The sequence below is a fragment of the Kickxella alabastrina genome (assembly GCF_025024165.1).
Source record: "Kickxella alabastrina strain RSA 675 chromosome Unknown BX661scaffold_12, whole genome shotgun sequence".
In the NCBI taxonomy this organism is placed as follows: domain Eukaryota; kingdom Fungi; phylum Kickxellomycota; class Kickxellomycetes; order Kickxellales; family Kickxellaceae; genus Kickxella; species Kickxella alabastrina.
Genome location: NW_026251483.1, coordinates 323,969 through 345,660, shown reverse-complemented (window position 1 = coordinate 345,660; position 21,692 = coordinate 323,969). Strand labels below are relative to the sequence as shown.

At 52.0% G+C, this 21,692-nt stretch overlaps 7 protein-coding genes across 7 annotated transcripts; 5 read left to right on the top strand and 2 right to left on the bottom strand.

Annotated features, from left to right (window-relative positions):
* Window positions 1-445: 445 nt before the first annotated feature.
* Window positions 446-2,993, bottom strand: BX661DRAFT_193928 (phosphofructokinase domain-containing protein; the record flags this gene model as incomplete). The annotated part of the gene is given in 8 exon segments (XM_051537827.1): window positions 446-776; window positions 869-1,379; window positions 1,481-1,493; window positions 1,511-1,682; window positions 1,805-2,055; window positions 2,094-2,261; window positions 2,344-2,813; window positions 2,858-2,993. The coding sequence occupies 8 exon segments, from the start codon at window positions 2,991-2,993 to the stop codon at window positions 446-448; spliced, it is 2,052 nt and encodes a 683-aa protein (XP_051391470.1).
* A 1,308-nt stretch (window positions 2,994-4,301) lies between these two features.
* On the bottom strand, window positions 4,302-5,793 carry BX661DRAFT_183007 (uncharacterized protein; the record flags this gene model as incomplete). The annotated part of the gene is made up of 3 exons (XM_051536124.1): window positions 5,072-5,793; window positions 4,640-5,018; window positions 4,302-4,604 (listed from the first exon to the last, which is right to left on the bottom strand). Coding segments are annotated over exons 1-3 (1,267 nt in total), but the record flags the coding sequence as incomplete, so codon positions are not given.
* Window positions 5,794-10,237: 4,444 nt separating this feature from the next.
* On the top strand, window positions 10,238-11,571 carry BX661DRAFT_25439 (uncharacterized protein). Its single transcript, XM_051539003.1, has one exon. It carries the CDS (start codon window positions 10,411-10,413, stop codon window positions 11,080-11,082), a length of 672 nt encoding a protein of 223 aa, XP_051391468.1. The 5' UTR covers window positions 10,238-10,410; the 3' UTR covers window positions 11,083-11,571.
* BX661DRAFT_25446 (uncharacterized protein) lies at window positions 11,572-14,269 on the top strand. Its single transcript, XM_051539005.1, has 2 exons — window positions 11,572-13,039; window positions 13,152-14,269. The coding sequence occupies exons 1-2, from the start codon at window positions 12,061-12,063 to the stop codon at window positions 13,982-13,984; spliced, it is 1,812 nt and encodes a 603-aa protein (XP_051391467.1). The 5' UTR covers window positions 11,572-12,060; the 3' UTR covers window positions 13,985-14,269.
* BX661DRAFT_25441 (uncharacterized protein) lies at window positions 13,726-14,639 on the top strand. Its single transcript, XM_051539004.1, has one exon. The coding sequence runs from the start codon at window positions 14,002-14,004 to the stop codon at window positions 14,548-14,550; it is 549 nt and encodes a 182-aa protein (XP_051391466.1). The 5' UTR covers window positions 13,726-14,001; the 3' UTR covers window positions 14,551-14,639.
* A 3,764-nt stretch (window positions 14,640-18,403) lies between these two features.
* Window positions 18,404-19,350, top strand: BX661DRAFT_25433 (uncharacterized protein). The gene has a single exon (XM_051539002.1). The coding sequence runs from the start codon at window positions 18,579-18,581 to the stop codon at window positions 19,215-19,217; it is 639 nt and encodes a 212-aa protein (XP_051391465.1). The 5' UTR covers window positions 18,404-18,578; the 3' UTR covers window positions 19,218-19,350.
* Window positions 19,351-19,692: 342 nt separating this feature from the next.
* Window positions 19,693-21,644, top strand: BX661DRAFT_198595 (uncharacterized protein; the record flags this gene model as incomplete). Its single annotated transcript, XM_051538241.1, has 5 exons — window positions 19,693-20,097; window positions 20,126-20,355; window positions 20,385-21,006; window positions 21,046-21,584; window positions 21,620-21,644. The coding sequence occupies 5 exons, from the start codon at window positions 19,693-19,695 to the stop codon at window positions 21,642-21,644; spliced, it is 1,821 nt and encodes a 606-aa protein (XP_051391464.1).
* Between the last annotated feature and the right edge of the window lie 48 nt (window positions 21,645-21,692).

Here is a 21,692-nt window from a genome sequence, read left to right as displayed (position 1 = left end):
TAAAAAGACAGCAACTTAATGATGGGGTTCTAGTTTATCGCGCAGTTTGTTGCTTTTGTCGTAGCCTTTTAGTCATCAGGCAAGCTAAACTAGGTCACATGAGGGCATATAATACTGCCATTGCCTTTCTATAGTTCTCTTTTTTAAAGTGTCTTGTGGATTACTCTAAATAATATGGCCTTTTACGACTAAAAAAAGACAACTCGCTCGACAGAACACCACTGCAGCAGTAACGGCAGAAATAATGAGTAATCTCTGCCCATCACAAAAGGGCATAGGAAAAACATATTTTATTAATGGCGGACCGCATGAAAGCGAAGAGAGGAAAATCAATGATGGGCTGCCGTGGCTATTTCTGAATCCCCACCCCAAAATGGAATCAGATAAATTCAGCTTATGATTGATCGACAAATTGAGAAATTCTACGTGGAACCTTGTGCTTCTTTCAAAACTTGCTGGCTGGCGTGCTTTCTCTGAGCAGCTGGTCCTGGTCCTCGGAGTCTGTGAGCTTCGACAGGCGGCGGTGCTGGCCGTAGATGCGCATCAGGTCGTCAGCAGTCAGGTCGATTGCGCACGACTTGTAGGGCGTCGTGCAGCCGCCATTGACAATGTCGACGCCAACGCCAGAGAGGATGTCGATCAGCTGGCGCGAGGCCTTCCACCAGAAGGTGCGCGGCACGCGGCGCTCAAAGTCGGTGTGCGCGACGAGCTCAGTGATAGGCGTGAAGCGCATCTCAGAGCCAATGACGCCGATGACAGCCACAGAGCTGGGTGAACTGGCGTAGATGTCGGGAAATACTTGCGCTTGAGCTGGTCGGCCGGCAGGCGGAAGCTGTCCTCGTTGGGCACGGACATGGCCTCCCAGCACCTGGTCTGCAGCCAGTTGACCGCGTCAGCAGCCATCGTGTTGGCGCGGCAGCGGTCCAGCGACGACGGCGTGCCACCCTGCTGCAGATGGCCCAGCACCGCCGTGCGTGCACCGAAGAAACCGCCGCTCTCTGCCTCGTAGATGCGCCCAATCATTTCCGTGTTGTACACTGATGATGCGCGCTCGTTGCAGAGTGTGACGCGGCCCTCGGACCGTGCCAGCTCTGCCACATAGCGGCTCCTCAGGTGCGCAATATCGCGCTGCAGCCGCGACAGGTCGATACCCTCCTCAGGCGTGTACACTGTTGTTGAGCCGCCCGACAGCCCAGCCATGACGGCCAAGAACCCGCAGTTGCCACCCTGCACCTCGATGACAAAGACGCGGCGGCGATTGGACGAGGCCGACTGCTTGATCATGTCTGTCGCCTGCACAATGACGTTGGCTGCCGTGTCGGATCCCAGCGAAAAGTCAGTGCCGGGCACGTTATTGGATAGGGTCGCCGGCAACAGCACTATGGGATGTTAAGTGCCGGATACTCCTTGCGCGCGCGCTCCAGCTGCAGCACAGCAGTAAACGCCTCAAATCCACCGATTACCAGCAGTGCGTCAATACAGTGCTTTTGCATCTGGAACGCAACGGCACCCATTTGCGGGCCCGGCTGGTCTCGGTTGTGCCCAGCCTAGATCCACCGGCAATGGTCCAGCCGTCGACTGACATCCAGTCGAGCTCTTCAATCTCGCCGCGCATAAGCCCGGGGAAGCCGTTGTGCACGCCAATAGGCGTATGACCGCGGTTGAGGCACAGGCGCACGGCACTGCGCGTTGCCGTGTTCATTCCGCCGGCCGGCGCGCCTGCATGGATGATAGCAATGCGCAGCCGCTTATCTTCGGGCAGTTCATCTTGCTAGCAGGGTTGTAGTTGGCTATCTCCTTGTACGTGCGCAGCTGCTTGCTGAACGCCGCCGCGCGCAGATGCATTGCGCGGTCAAAATCCTTGGCCTCGATCGCCTGCGCCACCTGCCCGGTCAGCTCGATTGCCTCCTTGAGCGGCTGCGTCGTGATTTTGTTCTCCAGCATGCCAATCACCGGAGACGGCGTCTCGGGAGTCGCGCGCAAGATCGCCTCGACGGCTTCGGCGCCCTGCATCGTGCCCAGGAACCGATCAAAGTGCACGGGCGCTCCACCGCGCTGCACATGGCCCAAGATTGTCACGCGCGTGTCGTAACCCAGGCGGGTCGCAGGATGTCGCGGATGTACTCAGACTTGATGGGCTTGAGGTTGCGGTCAATGGCGCCCTCAGCCACGATGACCAGCGACGTGCGCTTTCCAGCATCGCGGCTGGCTTTGAGCGTCGCGCACATCGACATCTCCCAGTCATCACCCTTCGGCGGTGCCTCGGGAATAAACAGTAGTCAGCGCCCGTGCTGATTGCCGCGTTGAGTGCCAGCCACCCGCAGTGCCGTCCCATCACTCAACCACAAAGGCACGCTGGTGGCTCATGGCCGTGCTGAGAATGGCGTCTACCGACTCGCAGATCCGCGCCAGCGCTGAGCCCGCGCCAATCGTCATGTCCGTCGAGGACAGGTCGTTGTCAATCGACCCGACCATGCCAACAATCATCAGCGTGCGGAAGCGCTCGGCCTCTTCGCCCGAAATTTTTCCCTCGGACTCGAGCGCCGACACGTGCTCGGGCCACTCCGCTCGCAGGCGGTCCGCGCCGGTCAGCGAGCCGTCGCCGCCAATGACAATCAGCGCATCAATTCCATTGCGAATGAGGTTGAGCACACCCGTGCGCCGGCCCTCAAGCTCGCGGAACGCCTTGCATCGCGCCGTGCCAATGCTTGTACCGCCCAACTTCAAGAACCCGCTGACGTCCGACCACTGCGCCTCACGGATCCTGTCGCCGCCGTCCACAAGGCCCTGGTACCCCTCATAGATAAAAATGGCTTGCACCGGCGGGCAATGGCCATGCGCACTACAGCGCGCACACATGGGTTCATGCCCTGCGCGTCGCCGCCCGACGTCAAGATGCCAATGTTCTTGCGCACGCCCGACTTGTTGGGCTGCAGAACCTCCTCGATAGAGTCCTCGACCGGCAGCGGCTTGATCTCAGGCGAGGCAGGCATCGAAAACGTGTCTGGCTGTGTAAGAAACAGCACGTCATTGCCAAGCGGGTCGCGCGTGGCGACACGGTCGGTGTTGAGCTTTGGGCAAAGTGGATATCAAATTTGTAGTTTTTGGCTTTCAAGATGGCCTTGACTTCCTAATTTGGGAAAGATAAATAAGCATATCATGACGCTTTGGGTAAGCAGTGTTTTTTAATATTAGCGCCGCGTGCTATCAGCTGTTTATGATCGCTGCTCTAAATAAACATCTGATGAGACAACCAGCAGCAAAACGTGTGCTGCTGTTGACAGGCCAGCTCGGTCAGCGAACCAGCCAGTCAAAGCTTGTGAGTGAAAAAGCGAGGCTATACCCCGCACGCAAATAACTCTAACCCGCGCCTTACCTTGATTTTCTGTGTCGCTAGGCAGATCCTAATGGTGCTGTTGAGAACCTCGGTTCCGACCTTCTCCCCAACCACATGCACAATCCTCAGCGTCACGCTGTTGCCGACCGGCTTCCAAACAGATGCAGCCACGCCTCCTTGCTCACGGCGCTGCTCTTGCCGCTTAAAATAACGTCCTTCTGGGGCACATCGTGCTCTACGAGGCGCACAGTGCTTAGCCCGAAGCTCTCATAAAAGGCTATGGTCTTTTCGAATAAAGGCGATCTGTCTGTCATTAGCGCAATGTGCGCAAACGCAAGTCCAAGCTCGGCGGTTGTGTCTGCCATCGTATCTTTGGCTGGTGGCAAGGTGTGAGTGAGTAGTAGTATTAAATAAAAGTATGTGAGGTCTTGTCGACTGTTCTTGTCGGGCAGTCGATAAATCGGTCTGAAGGATAAATAATGAAAATATTGGAAGATAATAATACAAGGGAAAAGAGAAGAGAGAAGACGAGGGACGAACCTGTTAAAGTATACCAATTTTAAGCACAGGACGCGCCTAGTCACTCTTTCTTTTTTTTGTATTTGTTTGCCCGGGTGCATTCATGCATGCGCTTTGGTGCATACGCACTCCAGATAAATAAAAGCTAATGTCTCGGCTCCCTGCCCCTTTCTCAAGCAAAAACATCCGATTTGTGGATGAGGGCTGGGTAGTGACAGTGCTAGAGACTGACGGACAAACGCGTCTCCTCCGTCACCCGCATGCGTCGTCTTCTCGCTTCTCACTGCTGCTGCTTGCTGTATTTTCTCCTCAAAACCAGACAGACACGCTAAGTTGCAAATCGCCTGATCCCAGCTGCTTTTTATAAATGTCAGCCAAGAAGGTGCATCAGCTGAGATCGTGGCAGCTCTACGCCCTCACCAATGGCTTATGAGTGTCGCCGCACGTGCCACGGCCCATTGGCATTTCTCGCTGTTGTCAGCCATTGTGTTGCGCTTGCTGCTGATCTTGGCGACAGTACTTTGTAAATTTCCATCGCGGTTATCGTGGGCCATCTCGGCGGTCTCCATCTGATCTGGCACAGTTGACGCAGACGCGTCTGTGCTCTTGCGCGCCCCAGTTCGCGCTGTTTTCTGCCCCACATGTTCCTCCGACAGCCGCACCTGCGCTTGAAACTGCTGGCTCTGCAGATGGTAAAGCTGGTGTATCATTTGAGACTGCAACATCAAATTGCCCCTGTCTTGCGCCCCTTGGCTGTTTCTTTGGCTTTCAGCAAATAAAGACCTTCATCGAGCCGCGACCATGACGAGCGGAACTGGCCCTTGCCTGGCTTTCTGTACTGGCTTGCGGTGCTGCTTGGCTGATTTGCCAGCGGCTGCATTTGGATTGGTTGGTGAGGGGCGCCGGATGCGCTTGTTGTCGGGATTGTTGCTAGCGAGGGCCTATGCTTGCTTCCTGACGAGAGAGCCGCCGGGATGGCTGGTCCTTGCCCCTGGTTCAAAGCATTCATCGGAATGCTGTCAAACTGGTGGTCTAGTGGCAGCCGAGGTATCGAGCTATGAGGGCTTGTGTTTAAAAATGTAAGCAGCACGGCGAATAGCAGCCAGCACGCACAGGTCACTATGCTTCCGGCCATACCCTGGCGAAGCAGCGTGCAGACGCGCTTAGTATCTTCAGTCGGCAGATCTCCAGCCCCCCCGCATGGCATTTGCCGACCATGCCTATGATTACCAGCTGGATGATGGTTGATGACCATACCAGTGCTAGAAAGGTTGTGATGCCCAGACGGATAAAGGCCATGTTGCGCTGAACGCTGTACACGAACTCCTCAAGAAACATACATTTCTGCCACCACACGATTGAGTCACTCCCAGACCCCATGCCGTACGTGCACGCCTTACCGGACTGCACAGGCCACCAATCTCCTCTGCCACTGCTGCCATTTCCGTAAGAGTCCCACATGCTGCCCTTGTCTCTGGGCCTCAGGCCGTCCAAGCCGTTGTTAATATTAGTAATGTGTCGCCACATTCGGCTGCGCAGAACTATCATTCCGACCAAATCAAGCATTGCGAAGAACAGACCAAAGCTCAAAGACAGCACGCAGGCTGCTAATGTAAACCATACCAGCACTGGCGGATTGATAAGCGCTATTGCTGCTGACTGTTGCTGCGCGTCGCCCAGTGTCGCCAGCTCCACTTCTCGGGTTGCCATTATGTAGCTTGCCAACTGAAGGCCGCCACTAGCCAATGAGGCCAGCCCAAGGGCAAACAGCAATATGCTGCACCCGCCGACGCCCAACATAATATATATTTAATATTGCGGCTACTGTGTTTAAAATATAAAAGTTTCTCCACGCTATGCTTGCAAAAAATTAAAATAAGGAGTATTCACAAGAAAGTGTTAAAAATACAAATGTAGTTAATATGCTGAAATATCTCTTGTTAATATGAGGAATACAATAAAAGAAGAACAGCTCACAGACCAGTAGCAAAATATACAGACATGTATCCGTATCAAAATGTTTACACTCGCTTATATTCATTCCGTATAATACAGAAACGGGATGAATACTTACAGAATTGAAGAAAACCACCACAAACTCTGCCTACACACCCTAAATGGAACACCATTTTAGAAATATGTCCATGCCTATTTTCTTGTCTGCAGAAATTAAATCCCTGTTCAGGCATATGCCCCCTATTATTACCGCAGGCCGCGGATTTTAATTTTTTATAAACGGCAACTAGCGCTTGCAGGGTGGCTTGTTTTGCTTTTGTTCTTGCGTAGACATTTTGTTTCAGATTTTCGCGGCTCGAGTGTTTCGACTACACATCCTCGATATATTTCAGCCACATTGACTCTATGAAGAAAGCCGAGAGCACAATCTAGTCTCGAGCGTCGGACAATACTTGTAGTGTACTTTGTTCATTGTTTATATAATAAAGGCATTTTGAATACAATTGGATGAATTAGATTATTTTGTAATATACTGCATTTCTATTTAGAATTGTGGAATTAATTTTAATTATTTCTCAATGTATTATTAATGGGGCCGGATAACCAATTTGGAAATTTAAGGACATTTCGCATCAATTCATTGAAAATTCATCAAGCATTCATGTCTATTTAGAAGCAAAAAATCTAACACGCAACACAACCAAACAAAATTTACAATGGGCCATTGCTGCTGCCGCCGCCAGAATTGACACTCCCACGCTGCTAGCAAGACTTCTGCTGCTGCTGCTGCTCTCACTTCGCTGGCCATTCTGCGGCTGTTATCTCGGATCCGTTTCTCATGGATCTGCGTCTCAATGGCCCGAGCAAATGCCGACTCGTAAGCGCTGGGCATGTGGTCGGTAATCATTGTTGGCCGCAGAACAATTTCTCGGAACGACTTTGACGGCATTTTCTGCACCCACACTGGATAGAACTTGCTGCCTCCTGCATTTGCGGCCGAGGCCGAGGCCGTCGCGGGCGTGGGCGGCGGCGTTTTGGGCAATGTTTTATCTACATTTGACACAGTTGGATGGGCTTGTGGGGCAAGGGGCTTATTGGCGCCATCACCGATAATGGACGTGTTGATTGCGTCCGCTAGGTCCTCGGGTCAACTGAATCCGCCCGCACCTTTGTGGCTGGTGTTGGGGGAGGTGGCGGCGCATTATTTTTCTGTTGCTTTGGTCTTTTGGTGTTTTCGAGGTTCTGGCCGGCAACTTTGTCCGCCTCGAGCTCGGAGCAGGCCCCATCTCCGAACAACTCGCGGCGACCAATGGCAACCTCAAGTTCGGGGTTCCGTGCCTCCTTCTTGCTCTTGCTTCCAGTACCGCGGTACGCAATCATATGATGAATGACGCCTGGTAGCGCTAGATGCAGATTCTCTTGGGTCGCAAGTATGTTCTCTCGAATCTTAAGCAGACGAGCAAACCGTTCTTCCCACCTCTGCTTCTGTGCCGCCGAGTCCTCGAACGGCGCGTACAGCCGCTGGCTCAGGTTATCGGACTCGTCGGCGGCACTGATTGCCATGCGCTTAAAGTCGGACACCGATCCGTAGCACAGTCGCGGGACAAAGTCGTCGTTATGGACAAATGTCTCGATGTAGTCCTCAAATTGCTCGGCGAGATTGTCAGAAATGCAAGGCGCGGGCCCATAGCAGTACGTTTCATGTCGTATTCGCTGATATCGATTCCCAGGCCGGCCAGCCTATCGCGCGCGCTCTGCACCATTATCGTCAGTATGGCCGCAGTGGATGCGCCCAGTGAGTGGCCGACAATGCGAATTGATTTTATGTCGTGGCTCTTCGCGTATGCCAAGATTAGCGGCATCACCTTTACAAACAGCCAGTGTGCCGATGCCTGCATGCCGCTGTGAACCAGCCCGCCGTTCCATTTTGTGTACTCGCAGGACAGATCGACAACCGTGTCCTCAGCGCTCATCGTCCCGCGCACGACCAGCACTACCGATTTGTACTTTCGGTCGTGCGCTACAAAGTAGCTGGGGCAAAACAGCTGCGAACTGCGGAATTCGTACCCAAGCAGGTCTTCCTGCGCCAGGTTCAAGTACTGCAGCACGCTCGTCACATCAGAATCACCCTTTGCGCCGTCCATGAGCGTGATGCCGCGGTTGAAAAAGTACAGTGCGCGCCAGCCATACGACGCTAATGCGAACCTTGCATAATGCCCGGGGATCTCGAGTTCCTGTGCGCTTTCGACCTGCTGGCCCCTGTGCGGCCGAGTGACGCCAGGTATTTCGGCCTCGTTGTAAAATTTGTATAGCGTCAACAGGCCACCCAAAATCTCAGTGTTTGACAGCTCGACGCCCTGGTTAAAGTTGCCAACCAGCCTGTCGAGACTTTTGATTGCCATAAACGTCGACGGCGAGACAAACATGCTCGCCAAAGACTGCATCAACGTCTTTTCGCTGGCCGTCGGCGTCGAAACAGAGTTCATGCGTTCCATTTTGCTCGGTCGAGAGGCGCTCGCCGCTTCAGCCGCTGTCACCGCTGTTGCCTCAGAATTATCCACCGCGTTTTGTGTCGACGGTGCGCTCGTAAACAGGTCCGCAAACCATCCTGCGCTGCCGCTAGATGCAGTGCCGCTGCCGCTACTGCTTTTCAACCCGGCTCCAAAAGCGGTGGCACCTGGAGCTCCGCTTTCTCCTCCCGCTCTAACTGCCGACTTTGGTGCAGAGTCGTCGTCGACCTTGGCAAATCCAACTGTAGACTTGGCGCCGTCACTCGGCTGCATGTTCTGAAAGTAAGGCCGCATGGCCGTTGTGTGCACCATCTCCATATATAGATTATACTCGTTGGCAAATTTTGCCACCAGCTCTTCCAGAGGCATGTCAATAGAGCTGGACGGATCCTCATCAGCGGCAACCTTGTTGACAAGCTGGTTGGGAACAGTGCCAGAAATGTGAGCCCCGCGCACCTTGGCAACCTTCGACTCGGGATCCTCGAGCTTTTGATAGCGGTAGTTGACACGTACCTGTAGAGCACCGAGGTTTTTGGATACAATATGGCGCTGGCGCTGCTCCGGCACTGTCGATGCGGCCAGCTTCTTGTCCCAAATTTCGTAGTAGCTGGTAAATATCTCCGGAAACCCATCAAGCAGGGATATCTTAATCTCGGCGCGGCCGACCAGCGTGTCGGGGAGCAACATATTGCTTGAGTACACGTCCATATGGACGGTGCCAAACAGCTGCATATGGTAGGACACAATAAGCTCGAATCCTTCGTTCCAGTTGCCCGTCTGCAACTTTCCAATTGAGGTTTGGAATACCTGGTCTCCTAGCCTGACAACAACGTACGGGCGGTTGATCGGATTGCTCGGGTGTATGCTCATGATGAAGACCTGCATAATTCCGTCGGGAACCTTGTACAGGTTGAGCGGCTGGCTGAGATCCAGCCCGTCGAGCACGCTGTCAGACGCGGGCATGGCGGGCATTTTGCTCGTCGATTGCTTCCTTGATGCCGACTCCGATAACGCCAAATCAACAAAAGAGGTGGTTTCTGTGCTGGCAGAATTCAAACCGAGTGTTTCATCCGGCTGCTGCTTGCAAATGGCCTCGGCAGCATCCGGTTCTGTCAAGGGTGCAATTCCATCGGCTGTCGATGGTCCGAGAAGCTTGCGAACCTCCTGGCTCAACTCTTGCATTCGGGCGCTCTCCCACTCGGTCTTGGTTTGAGCATCTGTTCCAATGTGGATGCTAGGCGACCTAGGGCCTATGGGCATTCTGGGGCCAAAGCCTGCCATGGGCAGCGGCCGTCGCTGATGGCTGTCGTTGCCATTCATGCTGCCCAGTGAGCGGAACAAGCCGGCGGTATCGGACCGCATTGCCGCCCGCTGGGGCGCTGCCACCTGCTGCTGTTGTGGCTGCCCCTGCAGCAAGGACGTCTGTGTTTGTTTATTGCTGTCTTCTATCCGGTTGATATCTCCTACCGTGTCCCTCGCCATTACTTTTGGCGGTTTCTTGCAAATTGCTCTGCAGACCTTAGTATGTAGAGCTATGACTGCTGTGCGAAACGCCTTGGAAAACAACGTTAGAAAGTCGCCCCTTGGTTAAGAAAAAATAATATAAAAATACAATGTAGGGCAATGGCTTTTATTATTTGAATTTAGTGTTTATAAAGAAAATTTATGAAAGCGCAAAAGAAAAGGAGCGGAAGACCGTCAGTGCGGAAATTCAATATCCAATTTTTCTTTTGGTGCGACATTCTAAATTTTTTATTCGGTAGCTGCTGGTAATGGTGTCGGTGATGCTGTTCTGCAGGTGACGTGACGTGGGGTTTTTTAAGTTGATTTAATTTTTTGCGCACTGACTGCTTTTGGCATGAATGTATTCTTGGCCTTGGCTCCCATGGCTGAATTCATTTTTACTTTCATTTTTGTTTAAACAGGTTGAATTTCACATATTTACGTATTTTTATTGCATTTAGTAATGTCCTCACTAAACATAGAACTGGCAGTTTGGAACGCCGCCGCAGACCCAACCCACACAAAGGTCACTGCCACAGCGACACACAAAGACGGGATAGCCTGCGGCCATTCGGACGGCAAGGTATGGCTATACGAATTTGCGTCTGCCAAGCTCTCAGAGCCGGCGACACCCATAGAGCTCAAAATGCATCCAAAGTGCATGCTAGTCGCACACCAAAGCCCTATTGTGCTGCTGAAATGGCCCACATCAACTCGCCGTTGGCTAGCGGCACCGAGGGCGCTCTGATCAGCGTGTCCGAAGACGGCAACGTTGTTCTCTGGGATATCAGCGACGGCCGGTGTATTTCTCGCGTGCGCACGCCTTTGCAGAATATCCGCCCTGTGTCGATCAATCTGCAGACGGTCGACTACCAATCAGCAGCAGAGGACCTTTTGTTTGTCACGGGCGAGGGCCACGTAGCGTATGTGCTCAGCTATCCGTCGCTGGAGCTGGTGTACGAGTGGCATCTGCCGCACTCCGAATGGATTACCGCACAAATGGTGCGCAAGCGCAAGGACCACTTCAGGAGCGAGCTGCTTACGTGCACCAGAGACGGAGTTGTGCGCATATGGGGCTACGACGAGTTTGTGTTGTCCCAACAGGACGTCTTTAGTCGGGCAGCCAGTCCGACGATGGCCAGCTTCACTGACATGGCGGGACTGGGCGCTAGCTTGCCCAGTCAAGGTCGGAAAGCGTTATTTCGGACGCAGGCACCGAGGTTATTGGTGCAAGTAGCAGCTCGCACTTCCACTTAGAGTCCACATTTGCCTCGCTTGGAGAAGAGCATGCCATTTTGCAGCTGGTCATAAACCCGTTCAATGAGGACGAGTTTTTAGCAGTGTCTCCTTCCATTGTGCGGCTGTTTGCGTCGCGAAACAACGAGCTGCACGAGCTTCTGAGATGGAAGACCAGAGGAGCAACAGCGCGGCGTTCATCGGCGCTGGGTTTTTGGCCGAGTCGGACATAATCTTCTGGGACGCTTTAGGAAACATATCCAGCGTGTGCTCGCTATTTACCGTCGAAGGTGGCAGTGCTGGCATGCACTTGACCCGCAGTCTGCATGCGGAAAAGACCGGTGAGTCGCCTGTTTTCGTGGCAGCGAGCCTTGACACTGTGACTGCAGGGCCGAGTCTGGGATTGGATTGCCACAGGGCGGCCAGGCAGCCCGGTACACGTACTTTCTACTTACACTAGCAATCGCAACACACACTCGCTGTCGGTGGTGTTTCCTATGCCGCTGTCCTCGGTAAGCGGCAGCGCCAATCGCCCGCACGTAGCGATTGCTGATTCCAAGGTTCGCGCGAAGAACTGGCTGGGCAGCTCGACATATTTTGCAATGAACGGCTTGTGGAGCGAGTGGATGGATGGTCTAAAGCCAGAGCAAGACACGACCAGCGCGCTGGTTACGTGCTCAGGAAAATTTGCACTGGGTCTCGAAAGCGGGAAGCTCCAGATTGTGCCGCCAACATTGCTTGTGGCCAGCTCGCATACTGACTGCGATGGTTCCAACACAGCACCGACCGGCGAGCTTGAACTTTGCGGACACAGCTCGGCGATCACAGCGCTGTTCGAGTGGACTGTGCCGCCCTTGGAAATTGTGTGTGCTGTGGGCGCTGTCCGTCCGACGACGACCACAACAACCATTCGCAGCTGAATGACACCCAAATAGCTTCAGCTTGCTCACACAGCTTGCTGGTCAGCGCAAGCAAGGATTTGACAATAGAGTGTGGGATATGGCTGCTGGAAAGTGCCTATGCACCCTGCCCACGCAGTCAGCGCCCGTAGTGCACATGTGTCCTGTGCTTCCTCCAGCCAAATACGCCTCTTGGAGGCAGACATCAGAGCGACACAATGCCATGGCGGCTGTTCTAGGCTCTTTAGTCCTTGCCATTGCGTCGGACAACTCCACCACGCTGGTGTCAATGGATTCTCTGGAGCGCGTTCACGTTACACCGCCGTGCCACGAGCAGCCTGTGAGACTATCTTTGCGCAGAGACACAGGCGATCTGGTCATACTCTATTCGGATGACTCACAGCGGTGCGTTGTACTCAGCCAACTGCTGGGGCTTGTTTCGAAGGGGGCTGCAGATAAGCCGGCGGGTTCATTACCATCTATCTCAGTCAGCCTGGTCAGTGGGCCATCGCGGCCAGCCAATGAAAGTGGTGCTGACAGCGGTAGTCAGGGCTGGGCGAATGTGCAGATGGTCTCTGCCTACAATAATTCCCGTAAGCTGCGCGTCAGAAACATCGGCGACGGGGGTGGCGGCCCAGCAGCTTTGTTGATGGACGTCGAGTTGATGCAGCTTTACTCGGCGGTGTCAAAGCTGGTGCCCGAGGGGACAGACTTGAAAGATATCCAACAGCTTCTTTCGGGTGAGGCCGCGGGAGATCTAACTGGCATTGGCAGAAACAGCCGACCTGGCGCGTACGGCGGCAAAGGCGTTTTGCAGCCGATTCACGCCTCATACATGATTATGTCCGTGTTGTGCACATGGGGAATTTCCAAGGATCTTGACGATATAAAGCAGGCTGCGTTTATGATCCGGCCACCACGACTAAATGTGTCGTTGTCCTTTTCGAACAAGTACGATGACGCGCACACGGTCATGTTTCCGAACTCGCAGAACCGCGGCCACGACTGGTGCGTGTCGTCATTCCTCAACGCGCAGCGCATGATGGCCATTCTTGTTCTTTCGGGGACGATCTTGCAAGGTAATATCACGGTTTATTTTTTTACTCATGGTTGTGTCTACGATGGTGCTTCGTTGCTTGGAGGAATCTTGCTAAATATGCTGCTTTTTATATTTATTCTTGGTCCCTGTAGGCAACGAAAAGAGAGCGGTCGAACTCATAAACTTTTATGTGGGCAAGTTGCAGGCCGAGGTCGGACCTCGATTCAAGAACCTATCCCTCCTGACACTTGCACAGTACTGGCAGTCGCCAAACGCAAACTTGCAACGGGCTGCGCGGACCCTAATTCTGTCGGCAATTCACAGTGCGCCCGAGAAGCTCCGCCGGGCCGAGCTTTTTTATTGGTCGTCCGTTTTGGCCAGGTGCGCGCCAGGAGGGGTCGACACCGAGGACCTATATGCATTGACTATCGTGTGCATCATTGGCAGTGATTACCCGTCTCTGCTGCCGCTGACGGCGCGCAGCATGGCTGCGTCAATGCTCCAGGCATTGATCTCAGCAGACCGGGTCAATGTGCGCGCGAGAATGGTGGCGGTTGAGCTGCTTTCGCGAGGGTTTCCAACATTCAAGGCGTACTTGGACTGCCAGCTGATAATCCGCCGGCTCCTTGGCATAATGATGAGTGTTTCAGAGGACGGCCACGACAAGAGCACAATGCATATGTCAGCGGCAGCATCGGGTGTTAGAGCTGGCAGTTCTGGCCCTGCTACGGCCGGCATGGGGCTGGGCATTCGGCGAGTTATGTCAGGCGTCTCAATGCCGGCGTCGGGGGAGTTTGGTTCCAGTGACATTGGCTCAAGGCTACCTTTGTATTCTCAAGTTCACAATAGCAGCGAGGGCCCTGGTGCTGGTGCCCTTGCTGCAGGGACTGGGCCAAAGGCAATTACCAAGCCGGCGGTGCGAGCAGAACTAATGGCGGCCTGGCCTCGACGCCTAACAACGCAGTGTCATCAATTGCCCGGGTAGCGATAACTTCCTCGGCAATGCGCGCACAAATGAAGTTTCCCCAGTTGCCCCCACCCCCCAGCACCGATGATGACGCTACTCATTACAGCAGCGACCATGGGAACGGCAACGCCAGCAGCGACGATTGTCAGGGTCATCGCTACAGGTACCATGCGCACAGACCGTCTCGCTCACAGCGGTCGAGCTCTGGGAACGGCGCCCTGGGAGTCGGCAACACTGTGTCTTTCAACCTGGTCGTTTTGGCAAAGACAGCGCTGCTGCGAATCAGCGTCAGCGACATAACCCTGATAAACAACACGGTGGTGAATATTTTGCAGACAAGCGAGAGTATCAGGGAGCGGCGAGGCGCGCTGCAACTGGTTGGGTTGGTGGCGCAAAAGCACCCTGGGCTCCTGTATCCGTTCCTCGAGGGGCTCGTGGCGACAATCGTGCAGGCGATTGAGCCGAAACACGCAACGTCGCGCAAGCTCTTGATAGGGGCGGCGGGCGCGGCTCTGCAGGGCCTGGTGCGTGCGTATCCGTGGGTGTCATTCCACCCAGAGTCGCAGTGCCTGGCGGTTGGGTGATTGATGGGCGATGCACGGCGTATGATTTGCGCACAGCCACACGAACGGCAATTTACGATACTCAGGCTGCAGCGCCTGTTGTGGCGGTGGCGATCTCACCCCAGGGCGATCGGGTGGGGTCGTTTACTCTGGGGGATGGTGTTCTTAGCATCTGGGACCCTTCCCGAGCGCCTTGGCAATGTTTGCGAGATCGCTATTTTGGTCAGCAATCGACGGTGGCGCAGTTCCAGGGAGCAGCAGCTCGGGTACTGTCACGCCGATCAAGACTATGAAAATCCCTGGCGCCTTTCTCAGCCGTGCAGGTAAGAATCCAGTGTGTTGTATTTTGTTCCTTTGTGTGTGTGTGTATGTTTGTATATGTGTGGATGAGGGCGGAGTTTTGTTATGATTTACTAGTGCATGATGAAAAGGAGGAAATGTTGATGCGCTGTTCGAATTTGAACACATTATTTATCTTTTTCATCCTTTGTTTACATTTGTTTTGTGTAGAAGAACTGCCTATACCTTCAATGATGGAGGTGGCCAAGCTGACATGGACTGCAGATCGGACGCTGTTGCTCCAAATTCATGACGCCAGCTTCTCGCTGTCTTTGTGAGATTTTGGAGAGTGCGAACAAATAGGCTCGACTGAATTTTTTTTTGTTCATGTGCCGCCTCATTTTGTTCTTTTTTGTGTGGCAGAACGAGTGACCATTTTGATTTTTTGCTTACTCAATAATAACAAATAACAGCAGCATTAGAAAAAGTTATTTCGCCAATAAAATAACAATGTCATTATTTTTTTTAAAAAAAAAAACTGTTTCGCAGCATAATGCCAGCGAGTGAGGGGTGTGGAAATATGTGTCTGGACACATGGAAGGCTGGCTGCCTATAATAACCACTTATGTATGTGTTTTGTAAGTATTGTTATTTATTTTTTACATTTGTAAAGACCATGTGTGAGGTGCATATGTGTATTTGGAAACCCGTCAACATGCAAAAACTGCATCTGCTGGACCACAGGGAAATCTAAAATTAAACTAAACTTTTTTGCTCTTCTTTGCCTTGCGTTGCCTTTGCGCGTGGATATACTATTACAAAAACAACTAAACAAATGGATAAAAATGTCGCCGCCACGAACAACAAACTCCAACCGGCCGAGCAATCGAGCGTCTACTTTTTAATTCTGGCAAAAATGAAAGTGTGGCTGTCGGGGGTGCAAGTCCATTACCTCAACAAAAAATATATATATAAACAGCGCAGCAAAAAAACAGGTATTTATTTTGAAAAAAACAAGTGTTACTATCTATTCGGCATTGTGTGTGGCGGAACAGGAGGCGGAAAATAAAAAATGGCCAGTTGACAAAAAAACTATAGTGGTCAAAATGCTCAACTTTTTTCATTCGTATCTTGTCTATTTTGATATTTTTGGATACTGTGCTCTTTCAATTTCTCTTCTCTTACCTTGCAAAATTTGTTTATTTTCCTCTTATTTTTTCAATAATAGTAGCTGAGCTTTGAGTTCTTTTTTGCGCACATATATACGACGACTTGGAATCGAATCCTGCATTTTTCCATTAGCTCTGCTCGCCCCGGATTTCGATAATATTTGTAAATTAATCATCAGATACCAAATATCTTTTGGGATTTTTCCAATTATCCATTTGATATTGCACTAGGGGTTTGCCTGTCAGCCATATTCGCCCCGAGCTCGTTTGAAAAGGTAAGGTTTTAAAGATAAATTCTCTGCGTTCAATATTACCCACTCTTCATATTTCCCTACCTAGTCTGTATGGACATTTGCCGACATACATTTCCAGTAAATGGAGAACAAAAAGGAGGCTTGTCCTGGTTTATCATTTGAATAGGGAGAGTAGTTATTGTACTTCCATATTTCCTACTTCCTATTATGCAGCAATAAATTGCAAACCGCATATTATTCGCATGTATTTCTAAAAACGGGTAACATGTGCCTTGTTGGGTTGCAGATGGTGCAGCAAGAACACGTCTCGTTTTTCTTGTGGCTCGTTATGCTACAAACGTAATAGTAATTTCTTTACATTTGCATTTGCGTTTCGGGGTTTCGGGATGTATTTTATTTTGGCAAAGCCGAGGCCCAAAATACAATTTGTCAAAATAATGTGTTCTGTTTGCGTATTTTTATTTCACTTTATTGTTTTGGAATCGGGGGAGTATTCCGATAGAGCTCTGCTTCTAGCAGCAATTCGACACAAGCAATCAAGTGCGTGTCATTTTCAGCAATCTAGGCGGGTGTTTCCTTTTTGGGTCCAGTATTTGTTTATGTTTATCGGCCGTAGGCCCTAGTCCTCCCATTGAATGTGCTAAGCCTGTCCGCCTATTCCTCTCCCCCACTATCTTTCCAGACCATCTTGTCCAGAATCAAAAGGTGGCCAAACCAGTCTGTGGGTCAGCTAGTTTCCCCAAGTTTCTTGCTTTGCCTTCTTTTTTATTTCTTTTTTCCTGTTGAACTCACCCGCATGTTGCACGATAAAATTTTATGCATAGCGAAGAAGGAAAAAAAGTGGCGGCAGGTGGCAGTTTGACAGTGATATTTTACGATGCTAAACTTTTTTTTGGTGTTTACTGTGAGGATTGGCAAGTGGGAGTTGACCCGAAAGCTGGATTGGGCGCTGCGGCTTAACTTATCCGAGAACAGCAAGTGTACAAGACTGTTTGATTCTCTCGGCATTGAGTTGCTTGTTGCTTGTTGCCTTCTTATTTTAAATCCAGCCTGAGCCATTTAATTGCTTGGGCCGCTCTGTTCACCTTGTTGCCCTTTTTAATTTTTCCCACTTTTTATTTTGTAAAAGGTGGCTGGGCGATATTGTGAGCGTGAGCGTGGTGTGCACGTTTTAAATATTCCCCCTCTTTTTTCCGGCCCCTTCATTTCCCCTCTCCTTTTCTCTTTATTTTTGTTTTTGTTCTTTCACCATTGGCATTTTCCTTTCTTTTTTATTTGTTGCTCGAGATAAACCAACAGTCCATATCTCTCCATCTGCCGTACGTCCTAAAGCTATATTTTTGTTTTTGTTGTATACCTTCCAATAATTCATTGCCGCAATATTTATTGTTATGTTTATTTTCACTGCGGCTTTAGCATTATCGGGATTTTACCTGTAAGCAAAGGCAAGCCGGACTTTGGGACAAAAGCAAAGAAGACGAGTAAAGTCTCGCTTTATTTTTTGGGCTACAATAAGTGACAGAACCCACATCAGCTCCCCTTTTCTTCAAAGACGCCTCTTCCCCCCTCCCCGCCCTCACCTACCCATCCATCTCTTTGTTTTTTCTCTCGCTTTTTATTTTTATTTTATTTATTTCTCATTTTTCGGTCTTTTTTGTTTAGTCTCCCCCGTACCAAGCAGAGTGGACTTGCCACAGCTTTTATTCCGCAAATTTCATTTTGTTTGAACAAAAAGGCGAAATCTATTTATATAATTACTTTTTATACAAATTCCTTTAGTAGAGTTGTAAAGTGTTTTGGTGGGTAGTTTTTTTTAGTATTCACCACTTTCTACCTTGTTTTCTTTTTGGACTATAGTTTCAAGTAAATACGCACGTACCTAAACTAGCCCTCTCTTTTCTTTAAAACTTTTTATTCTTGCTGGTCACTATTTCTTCCCTGTTTTCCACTCTTCTTTCACTCCTTTTTATTATATATTCACATATATTTTGAATTTGAATACTTTTATTCTAAAGCTGCGCTTTGGAGAGGATCCTATATGCTTGCCGTATAAACAAAACAAAAACAACTAAACAAAATTCAATACGACGCTGATATTTTTCTATCTATTTTTATTTTTGGTATCTCTTTATATTCACTATTTCGCTTATTCAATTATCTTCAATAGCTCCCAGCATCAGCATCAGCATCGGTAGTAGCACATCAGCAACATAAACAGCGACAACGGGTATAAAAAAGTGGTGTGCAAAACGATCCACTTGTAGCTGACATCTGGCGGGAAAACCCCCCTCACACTATCACTTACATCGCACACACAAAACATAATCTCCATTTATATCCGGCAAAAATGGCCAAGCCAGAGCAAGCCACAGGTCACAAGCTTCAGCAACTATCAGGGTTTGGCACGAGCTCACCATTCTCACAGCCACCGAAGAGCGTGCATTCATCGAATAATTCAGCAGCCAGCTCTCCTACTGCATCTAACGGTGCGCAAATGTCATCGTTGACGACCGTGACGGGCAGAAACATTTCACACGAGCGGCTCCCCGGGCCATCATCGTTTATCGCCGCCGCCCGCCCACACAACAACAGCAACAGCAACAGCAACAGCAACAACAATAGCAACAGCAACAACAGTAGCAGTAGCAATAGGATGGCTGGGCCCGCGTATAATGGTACCCCGGGCGGTGGTTCGCGGAGGGCCTCAGGGATGCCGCCAGAGAAGACGCCAGTTGGGCGGTCGGGCGTGTTTGGCGACTACGGTGGCGGCGACCAGTTTCACCGGCGCCACTCCGTGGACATGGGCGTGTCTCAGCATAGCGTGCCGCGGCCTCGGTTTCAGCAACATATGCCGCAGCCCCTACAGTATAGCCAGCACCAGCTGCAGTATCAGCACCAGCCACTACACCAGCAATCCTTGCAGTATCAACACCAACCACAGCAGCCGCGCAGCACATGTTATTTCGCCTCCCACCCGGTACGGTAGCAGGGCAGAGGCAGCGTCGCCGCATCCGCTATCATTCAACCAGACAGCCGGCAACCTGTCACCCACAGGCTCAGGCGAATCAGGAACAATGGACAGCGAAACCCACTCAATACAAACTCGAGTCCCGGAGTCCCGCCGAGGGCAGCCTCAAGCGCTCAGCCCCAGACGACAACGACAACGACAGTTCTTCCCCGTTGCTGGACAACGACGACTGCCCACACGGCAGCGGGATCGCAACCTCCGATAAACCCTACGCCTGCGACCAATGCGAGCTAACCTTCAGCCGGCAACACAACCTAAAATCCCACGCACTAACGCACTCCACCGAACGCCCCTTCTCCTGCCCAATCTGCCAAACCCCTTCCGGCGGCAGCACGATCTAAAACGCCATATGAAGCTGCATACGGGCGAGAAACCACATACTTGTACGAATTGTGGTCGGAGTTTTGCTCGTTTGGATGCGTTGAATAGGCATATGCGGGCGGAGAACTTTCATGCGTGTAATCAGGCGGCGAAGAAGGCTAGGACAGCGGTTGCTCCTAAGCAGTATGTGGATCCGAGACAGAAGAGTGTGGCGGCGACGTTTATGGAGCAGAGGAGGGCGTCGACGACGACTGTGGCCGGGGATGCTGGGTGGTCGCATTGGTCGCATAGGCCGAGCATGGCGGCGGATGAAGCTATGCTGCGCAGGATGCAGGCTCAGTTTGGAGTCGGCCCTGGACACCCTCAGCAGCAACAGAAGGGCAAGTACTATGGCGCGGACGTTGCTAGCCAGAGTAGTGTCAATCCACACTCACTGACACAGCAGCAGCAGCACCAGCGTGCTTATATGTCGCTGGTAATGTTCCTCAGCACCGCCTTCGTTACATGCGAAACCCTGGTCGTCATACAACAACGCAAACACGCAGCTTGCGCAGTCAGTCACCGCAGCACCTACGCCCCCGACCAGCAGCCAGCTCCAGCAGCGGCCAACATCCCTATCTGCACGGCCATCGCGGCTTCCCAACAGTCTGCTCAACTCACCCTCCAACCTGCCTCCACCACCACCACCCGCAGGCGGCGACCACAGTGCCGGCAGGCGACTCAGCCCAGAGCGCAACTCTGGGGCGGATGGCAAGGAGCCATACCCTCTGCACCCGTCACTGCAACAGCAGCAGTAGGGAACAGCGGATTGGGGATCAATACCGGCCTAGGAGGAGGAGCATCTTCATCAGCTGTCTTGGCTAATTCGCTTCGCCAAAATTATATTTCCCAACAAGTTCCTGGAACACAGGCACCGCTGCCGCCGCCAATGCTGACCATGCATACGCAGCCATTGATGCTGCCGCCACAAACCGCTGTTGGCAACAGCAGCAACAGTAGCGGCCATGGGCCGTTGGCGCAGAATATCCGGCTGCCGCCCATTGAGTATGGGCTCTTGCGCCGCCACTCATTGGCAGTCACTTCGCACCTAGAGCGCTATCGCGCGCGGGATGCCACGCCGCCACTACCATTGGTGGAAGAATCAACAGACGCGGTGGAAGCAGCCGGAGAAGATCCGGCATTGGATCCTGCGGTAATGGCCAAGGAAATGACTGACGGTTCCAGATTGCCACCACCCTACCATGGTGGGCAAGCGGTATCGGGCGGCTACGGTTCTGGAGGAAGACCCGCGGTTCAGCAGCAGCCGTTGTCGCAGCAGATGGCGTTGCACGAGGAGCGTGCGCTGCCTCCGTTGCGCGGCCCCGGCCTGGGTCTCGGCATAGCACCGGCTCCGCTGCCCGTCTCGTTCCTAAACTACTCTCCCTCAGTGCGTGCCAACAACAGTAATAGCGGCAGCATAGCATAGCGTGGTGGTACCGGGCTGAAAAGCGCTCTGATTACCGCTGTCGAAGCAGTCATCAATAATGACGACGGCATGGGTGCGGGTAATGGAAGTCGGCGCGGGTCGGTCTACAGCAGTGCAGCAGCGGTTTCGGCCAGCGAGAGCTTTGTGGATACCCGGAGGTCATCTATCATTGCGTTGACGAACCCACAGTCAGAAATGGACGTTAGGGTGGAGAATAGTGAGCTGAAGCGGAGACTGGATGAGATGGAGGCCAAGTACTTGAAGGAAGTCGAGAGGCTGAATCACGTAGTTAGGGGGCTGGAGGCTGAGCGGAATGGGCTTAGGGGAAGGGTTACGGAGCTGCATAGGGGTGGTGGGGAGATGATGGAGATGTTGTCGCCGCCTGTGGGGCTGCATCGCGTGAGTGCGGATGGTGGGTTGCAGTCTAATGCGCCGCTGAGCAGTATGTCAGACGGCCACTATCGCTTCGGCCAGCACCAGCACCAGCACCAGCAGCAGCACCAACAGCAGCACCAACAGCAGCAAATGCATCAACAGAGGTCCTTTAGCGCGGCAACGACACCTGGCGCAACAGCATGTCTCGGCCAACCAACCACTAAAATGTGCGCATATATATATTTTCTTTTTCGTATTCTAAACAATTTTAC